The following is an 8,848-nucleotide window of genomic DNA, read 5'->3' as shown; positions in this document are numbered from 1 at the left end:
TATTCATGTTCTGGCTATCCCCAGATGTTACGCCTACCACCAGGATATGAATTACACAATAATAATTTAAACATTCACTAATTACAAATGAATATTCTCATGTTAGTGTGAAAAAAATCCAGTTGTTAGTATGAAACTGACCTCAAGCATAATAAATACATTAGCTACATTTTGTAAACACAAGTAACATTTTATACAGATTTTTAGCAAAGTCAAGAAATACTGCTTTATTTCATTAAAAAAAGTTACTTGTTGCATGACTGTTGGTATGTAAGCGACTGGAGTGTGATATCAAGATAAATGAAATAGTAACCAGTGCCCACCGCACATTTACTCTGTACCGGTACCCTCTGTATATAGCCTCACTATTGTTATTTTACTGCTGCTCTTTAATTATTTGTTACTTTTATTTATTTTCTTTTTTAGCTATTTTTCTTATAACTGCTTTATTGGTTAAGGGCTTGCATTTCACTGAAAGGTCTACCTGTTGTATTTGGCACATGTGACAAATAACATTTGATTTGATTCAATATTGTTACTAAACAGTCACTTCTGTGTATGTGCCTAAAGTCTAATTCCCTGATTTGTCAACTGAGCTGAGGGTGAAATACTATTTCTTAAAATCCACATCCTTGCATTAATTAACACTTATTCTGTGCACTCAATATGAATGTTGATCTGTATAAAAGAGAAAATGACAAGGACATTTTTTATCAGATTTCATTTTATTATGCATTTCAATTCTTTCCCCTTCAAAAAGCCACAACACTGCAACTGAACACAATGTGAAATGTGTGTTATACAGTACAGTACATCATTTCAGTTGTGAATAAGAGCTAAAAATAATGTTTTGTAATACTGGACCCGACTTTAGTCGTAGATTATATCTGTGGATTTATGAAAATCTGCATGTCTTTCATTAAAACAGTAAACTACTAATTTGACTGAATACAGTAGAAAACCATATCCTATAATGAATTAAAAATAACTATGGGATCACAAGTAATCACACAAATGGTGTAAGTACATACCAAAAAGCTCAAATAACCACGATAAGTGCTTGAACAAAGCTAAAACGATAGTTCAGTAATATTGTGGGAAGACACTTCACTGCAGAAGAGCTATAGTTTATTCACAGGGAATAGAGGAAATCACACCATCCACAGCCAGTAAAAAGAACAAAGACTTGCAACATGTGCTTTTATTGATAATTGTGATAAGTTGCTTAATGATTGAACCTGAATCCACATTTTGAAAGGTCCTGAGAGTGTCTTTTTCTTCTGTGGTCTGGTAGTGTTGCAGGCCTAACTGTCCTTTATTTGTTCCAGTAGATCTCGTAGGACTTCTTTTCTGTGTAGTTGGCGTCTGCTGAGCTGTTGCTGTTCCTGACCCTCTCCTTCACTACCTTCACCACCAGCCCTCCTGCCAGGGCAATTCCCGCTGCAGCCTTGCCTATCTCTGCCACCGCTGTCATAATGCACGCTGTCGCTCCCATGGAGCCCCAGGCACCAGAAACAACCTGCCCTGCAGAGCTACACACCCCACCGGCCTGAACCATTGGCCCACTCACAGCCACCCCATCTGCCACAGCGGCGGCAGCACACTGAACTGCTCCAGCTGCAACACTGCCCCCAGTGGCCACTGCTTGCTGCCCAGCTGCTACTGTAGTAGCATTAGCCACACCTACTGCCCCTGCTGCGGTGCTCACCCCTGTCAGGGCAGTTGTGCTGACAGCTACACCTTCCAGAGCAGCCCCCAGGGCCGCTCCTGCCCCCATGGCACCCCCCACCCCTGCTGCAACTCCCACTGCTGCAGTCCCAATCAGGCTCACCTGCCCTAGAGCATCCAAGGCAGCTGCCCCAGGACTGGCAGCTTCTGCCCCAGCTAGGGCGCCCACAGATCCCCCCAGCACTCCTCCGGTCGCTGCCCCGAGAGCCATGGCTGTTTTCCCTGCGGCTGCTGCCACTATGGCGCCCACAGCTTTTCCCATCCCTGTGCCGCCTGCCACCGACATCCCAGCCAGCTGCCCAGCAGCAAAGCCCACAGTGTTCCCCATGGCTGCAGCTCCCGCTGCTGCAGCTAGAGGGGCAGCCACCCCGAACACTGCCCCCACGACCATGCCAGTGGCTCCAGCAGCCACCAGGATCTTAACTCTCTCTAGGACCTTCTCAGAAAGGGCGGCCTCCCTCCTGAACTGCCCCAGGGCAGAGAGGAAAGACTGCCTCCTGCTCAAGGTCCTGTCGCTGCCCCGCCGCCTGGTCCTGAACAACTGCCTCCACCTGTCCCCTCTGTCCCTCGGGAGGCTAACAGCACTTCCTTTCCTCTCTTCTGTCCACCTCTCCACCTTCCTTCCCTCCTCATTTACTCTCTCCAGGTCTCTCTTCTTTAATTCTGAAACTCCCACAGCTGCCCCCCTCCTCTCATCCCACCCACTCTCACTCTGTTCTAGATCACACTTCCGCCTTTTAGCTATCTTGTTCTCCCTGTCCGTCATATCACTGCCTTCTCCCTCCCCTCTCTCTCTCACCATCCTCTCCTGCTCCTCCCTGATGGCAGCCTCAGCCTCTCTGAACATGGTGTTGGTGTAGAAGCCTCCATTGTTCTCTTCCACAATCCTCTCCACCTTCTCCAGCAGCCCTACAACCTGGTGCAGGTCACTTGGGTCTCTGTTGTTGAGGACGTGGTACCTGCCCCCACACCTCTCTATCAAGGCCTTCAGCTCCACCGGGGCGCTGGCTCCGAGGTACCCCTCCATCCCCCTCCCTTCTAGATCATCACCACGAGTGAACAGGACTAGTGTGTGGTCATGGATCGCACCCTCCCCAAATATATGGACCATGTCCCTCACGGCTCGGTCCTCATCCTCAGTGTAGCGACCCAGTGGGATCACCAGGAGGAATGCATGGGGGCCTGGGGCAGACAGTGCCACACACTTGGCTATTTCAGAATGAGTCTGCTCAGCATCGAAGCGTGTGTCTCCAAAACCCGGCATGTCTACCACCACCACTTTCGTCCTCTTCCTCCTGACTCCTTGTCCTTCCTCCTCCTCCTCCTCAGTCAGGTCTGCGCTGCCTTGTTCACAGACTTGGGTGACTGAGCTGGCGCTGAGCTCTGACAGGAAGTGCCTGCGGCCCAGGATGGTGTTCCCAGAGGCACTCTTCCCTGATCCTGTCTTTCCGATCAGGACAAGACGGAGCTCTGTGGCTAAGGAGACATCCTCCTCGCTCTCTGAAAATTCATCTGGGTCTTTTCCCTCCCCTCTTCTCCTTCCTGGATGGACATGGAAATACAGTTTAATTTCTAATGATACTAAACAGCTATACAGTATTATTAGGTGCAGATTTAGCAAACAAATAGAAAATACATGTATCATTTAAAAACAATATGTTGACATCAATGCCAATGCTACATACATATCCCTGGATTGCTTATGATATGCATTGGCCAATGAGAAGCTTTGAAGCCACCGGTCAGCCATATTGGCACTCCCCAGAAGAAGCAATCCTTAATAGGAATGAATGGACTTCTACAGTATTTCAATTAAATGTTTCTAGGACAAAATTACATGTATTTAAAAGTAAGATTAAAAATATATATATAAAGTAAACATTAAAGGCATGTAGCAGCTATTTCTCTAAGTTACTATTATATGTGTTTCTGTCATTGAGAAATAGTCTCAATAACTTAGAGGCCCCCAAGAAAACCTTGCCAAATTACAAACTCTTAGATCAATTTTTATAATACTGTAATATTGTTCTAAAAGTTGGGTTAAAGAGGTTCTCTCAAAATCAGCTCTAACTTCAGAAACAATCCCACAACTCCCTGCGGTCAGCGCCACAGTGAGGAAATCAAGATGCATGCTCAGCCTTCATATACTAAAAACGACTTGTGTGTTAGTGGTATGGAGCTAGCTAGCAATTGCATATTTTTTCATCAAGATGGCCAAGCTTTGTGTGGTAGCAGGGTGTAACACATACTATGCAACACTTACTATGCAAATGTGAGTATGCCTCTATTGCGACGCAAATTAAAACACTTTGTAAAAAGTGGGATACATTTGTGAGAATGAGAGGAGCAAATCTGACATCTACTCGTCAATCTGCGGGGCACATTCCATGGCTACCAACAATGAAAGGAGGGCTTCAGTCAAATGATTCATGCTAAAGTAACCAAATTAACATGTCTGCCAGCTGTTGGTAGCTGGTAACTGCTGTCATAATATAGATAGGCTTGTTCTATAGGAAAATATTTGTTTGTTTCTGTATAGAGCCCTGTGGCTGGGACCGAAACTGTCTGTGTGTGGATGGCGGGCTAAACTGAAAAAGGAGCCAGCATCTCTTTGGAGGGGTGTATTGTGAATTTTACTAATTGGAATAGTTTAGTTTTAGATCTTAGGATTTGGTATTTATTAGGATCCCCATTAGCCGCTGCAAAAGCAGCAACTACTCTTCCTGGGGTCCAATGGAAACATGACATAATATAGAACATTATTAGTCAAAGACTGAACTACATTCATTTAAAACGTCACACATAGCCGACATTCAGTGCATTCGGAAAGTATTCAGACCCCTTCACTTTTCCACATTTTATAACATTACATTATAGGCTTATTCTAAAATTGAGTGAAATAATTTAATCAATCTACACACAATACCCCATAATGACAAAGCGAAAACAAATTTTTAGACACTCAGACCCTTTGCTAGGAGACTCGAAATTAAACTCATGTGCATCCTGTTTCCATTGATCCTTGATATGTTTCTACAACTTGATTGGAGTCCACCTGTGGTAAATTAAATGGATTGAACATGATTTGGAAAGGCACACACCTGTCTATATAAGGTCCTACAGTTGACAGTGCATGTCAAAGCAAAAATCAAGCCATGAGGTCGAAGGAATTGTCCGTAGAGCTGCAAGACAGGACTGTGTCGAGGTACAAATTTGGAAAAGGGTACCAAAAAATGTCTGCAGTATTGAAGGACCACAAGACCACAGTGGCCTCCATCATTTTTAAATGGAAGAAGTTTGGAACTACCAAGACTCTTCCTAGAGTTAGCCGGCCGGCCAAACTGAGCTATCGGGGGAGAACGGCCTTGGTCCCTGACCAGGTGACCATAGAACCCGAAGGTCACTCTGACAGAGCTCCAGAGTTCCTCTGTGGAGATGGGAGAAAGTTCCAGAAGGACAACCATCTCTGCAGCACTCCACCAATCAGGCCTTGATGGCAGAGTGGCCAAAATAAATCTCAGACCATGAGAAACAAGATTCTCTGGTCTTATGAAACCAAGATTTAACTATTTGGCCTGAATGCCAATGCCCCTGCATGCACACAGCCAAGACAATACAGGAGTGGCTTCTGGAAAAGTTTCAATGTCCTTGAGTGTCCCAGCCAGAGCCATGACTTGAACCCGATCAAACATCTCTGGAGAGACCTGAAAATAGCTATGAAGCAACGCTCCCCGGACAGAGCTTGAGAGTATCTGCAGAGAAGAAAATGGGAGAAACTCCCCAAATACAGGTGTGCCAAGCTAGTAGCGTCATACCCAAGAAGACTCGAGGCTGTAATCGCTGCTAAAGGTGCTACAACAAAGTACTGAGTAAAGGGTCTGAATACATAAATTTGATGTTTTTTTAAACATTTATTATAAATGAGCTTAAATGTTTAAAAACATTTTTTGCTTTGTCATTATGGGGTATTGTGTGTAGATTGTTTTTTCCCCTCATCAATTTAATATTTTTTGAAATAAGGCTGTAACGTAACAAAATGTGGAAAAGTCAAGGGGTCTGAATTACTTTCCAAAGGTACTGTTAATCAAATGACTGTCTCTTCACAGTCCCCTGTGTGCAGTAAGGTGTTATTTTATCTGGTTTTATTTCTAGCCATGTAGTCATGGCTCTATTGAATACTGTGTGTTTCCCAGCCTCTGTTCTGGACCTAGGGAATGTGAAGAGACTTCTGGTTGCATGTTTTGTGTGGTACCGATGAGTGTCTGAACTTTGTGCCAACTGCTTGAACAGACAGTTCGGTACCTTCAACACCTTGCACAAAGACCAATAGTGATGCAGTCAATCTCTCCTCAACTTTGAGCCAGTAGAGACTGACATGCATGTTACTGACACTTGCCCTCTGTGTACATCTAAGTGCTGCTTTGTTCTGGACCAACTACAATTTACCTATGTCCCTCTTTGCTGTACATGACCACACAGCTTGGCAGTTGTCCAGGTGCGACAAAACTAGGGCCTGTAGGATTTGTCTGGTGGACTGAAATATACTAATATGTACTTTTAACGGACCTCTGAGACTATCACAGTGCAGGTGCATTTATACGGAGACTTGATTACACACAGGTGGATTGTATTTATCATCATTAGTCATTTAGGTCAACATTGGATCATTCAGAGATCCTCACTGAACTTCTGGAGAGAGTTTGCTGCACTGAAAGTAAAGGGGCTGAATAATTTTGCACGCCCAATTTTTCAGTTTTTGATTTGTTAAAGTTTGAAATGTCCAATAAATGTCGTTCCACTTCATGATTGTGTCCCACTTGTTGTTGATTCTTCACAAAAAAATACAGTTTTATATCTTTATGTTTGAAGCCTGAAATGTGGCAAAAGGTCGCAAAGTTCAAGGGGGCCGAATACTTTCGCAAGGCACTGTATATTGCACAAATCTGGCCTTTATGGAAGAGTGGCAAGAAGAAAGCCATTTCTTAAAGATATCCATAAAAAGTGTTGTTTAAAGTTTGCCACAAGCCACCTGGGAGACACACCAAACATGTGGAAGAAGGTGCTCTGGTCAGATGAAACCAAAATTGAACTTTTTGGCAACAATGCAAAACGTTATGTTTGGCGTAAAAGCAACACAGCTGAACACACCATCCCCACTGTCAAACATGGTGGTGGCAGCATCATGGTTTGGGCCTGCTTTTCTTCAGCAGGGACAGGGAAGATGGTTAAAATTGATGGGAAGATGGATGGAGCCAAATACAGGACCATTCTGGAAGAAAACCTGATGGAGTCTGCAAAAGACCTGAGACTGGGACAGAGATTTGTCTTCCAACAAGACAATGATCCAAAACATAAAGCAAAATCTACAATGGAATGGTTCAAAAATAAACATATCCAGGTGTTAGAATGGCCAAGTCAAAGTCCAGACCTGAATCCAATCGAGAATCTGTGGAAAGAACTGAAAACTGCTGTTCACAAATGCTCTCCATCCAACCTCACTGAGCTCGAGCTGTTTTGCAAGGAGGAATGGGAAAAAATTTCAGTCTCTCGATGTGCAAAACTGATAGAGACATACCCCAAGCGACTTACAGCTGTTATCGCAGCAAAAGGTGGCGCTACAAAGTATTAACTTAAGGGGGCTAAATAATTTTGCACGTCCAATTTTTCAGTTTTTGATTTGTTAAAAAGTTTGAAATATCCAATAAATGTCGTTCCACTTCATGATTGTGTCCCACTTGTTGATGATTCTTCACAAAAAAAATACAGTTTTATATCTTTATGTTTGAAGCCTGAAAAGTGGCAAAAGGTCGCAAAGTTCAAGGGGGCCAAATACTTTCGCAAGGCACTGTATATCAGACCTTACACCACGGTATGAAACAAAATTACTTGTTCACTGATCTAATTATGTTGTAACCAGTAAGGAACCTCTGGGATTTGTGGTACATGGCCAAAGGGCTGTATCCAGGCACTCCACGTTGCATGTCCTTAACAGCCCACAGCCGTGGTATTTTGGCCATACACCACATTTCCTCGGGCCTTATTGCTTAAATATACAGCACCAACTAAATAAATATATGACAGGGTCCATTCTCTGCTACCTGGACTTTAGGGAAAACGTTAATATATTTAATGATAATTTTTTATATTTAGCTTACATAATATAATTTCTAAGTATGCATTAATGTGTCTAATAGAATAAACGTGGAAAAAAACGAATGTAGACAATACACGTATTTCTGTAGCTGGTGAAGTGCCAAGATGGCTTCAAAACAGCGCTCGTCAGTAATCTATTGTATATATAAATAATTGGTTGACAGACAAGCAGCTGATTCTGACATTGCTTAGGCTAGGTTCATATGTGCAGTTTTCAGCTAAACAGTCTGCAAGCTACACTCGTAATGAGACTAAGCGGACTAGTTATACAGTTAAGCAATTAGCCTAATCTATCCACTGTGCATTACATAATTTGGTGTAGGCCTGATCTCACACCATCTTTGACAGGCTGGTGAAGAACAGTCAGGAATGTTCAACTAATTTATGCCGCAGATTGTTCAGCTTTGTTTTCCCTTGTGAAAAACAGCACTGTTTATTAACGTTGACTAGAGACAGCACAATCATTAACTAAACATTGCCAAAAGATCAATCTTTAAATAGCACGTTGGTTAACTATTTCCTATTCTTTGACTGAAGTATAAATAGACTATAGCTAGCTAACGACAGCTAGCTAGCTATCTCTGTTGTTGACAGTTTGCTGCTAGCTAATGTTAGCTAGCTAGATTTGCATGAGTTTTAACTTAGCTAAATGCTATGTTCCAAACTGTCAAATATGGGTATTAAAAATAAAAAAAAACCTTGACCTACCCAATTCCACGAAATTAGACATGACCTCTGTCTGATTAAGCTTCAAGTCTCCATTCGGGCTTGTTGCGTTGGTGAAGTGTTTATGGCGGAGATGACTCTGTTCGGCAACAGTCCAATGAGTTTAACCAAAAACAGTGGGGGGGGAAATGACTTCATGACTGTCGATTGCACACCTTTGGCGCCATCTGGTGGCAGATGTTCCGCATTCTGATTTCATTACACTGACTTTTATTAAAATCTTCAGCGATTGATTTATTTG

The 8,848-nt window shown here is 43.0% G+C and overlaps 1 protein-coding gene across 1 annotated transcript; it reads right to left on the bottom strand.

The window, feature by feature from the left end:
- Nucleotides 1-706: 706 nt before the first annotated feature.
- LOC110486442 (uncharacterized) lies at nt 707-8,794 on the bottom strand. The gene is made up of 2 exons (XM_021558048.3): nt 8,590-8,794; nt 707-3,270 (listed from the first exon to the last, which is right to left on the bottom strand). Exons 1-2 carry the CDS (start codon nt 8,609-8,611, stop codon nt 1,316-1,318), a joined length of 1,977 nt encoding a protein of 658 aa, XP_021413723.3. The 5' UTR covers nt 8,612-8,794; the 3' UTR covers nt 707-1,315.
- Between the last annotated feature and the right edge of the window lie 54 nt (nt 8,795-8,848).

This window comes from Oncorhynchus mykiss, chromosome 13 (genome assembly GCF_057628025.1).
Source record: "Oncorhynchus mykiss isolate SJ-2025 chromosome 13, ASM5762802v1, whole genome shotgun sequence".
Lineage (NCBI taxonomy): Eukaryota > Metazoa > Chordata > Actinopteri > Salmoniformes > Salmonidae > Oncorhynchus > Oncorhynchus mykiss.
The sequence above is the reverse complement of the archived record's forward strand: the minus strand, read 5'-3'. Positions and strand labels throughout refer to the sequence as shown.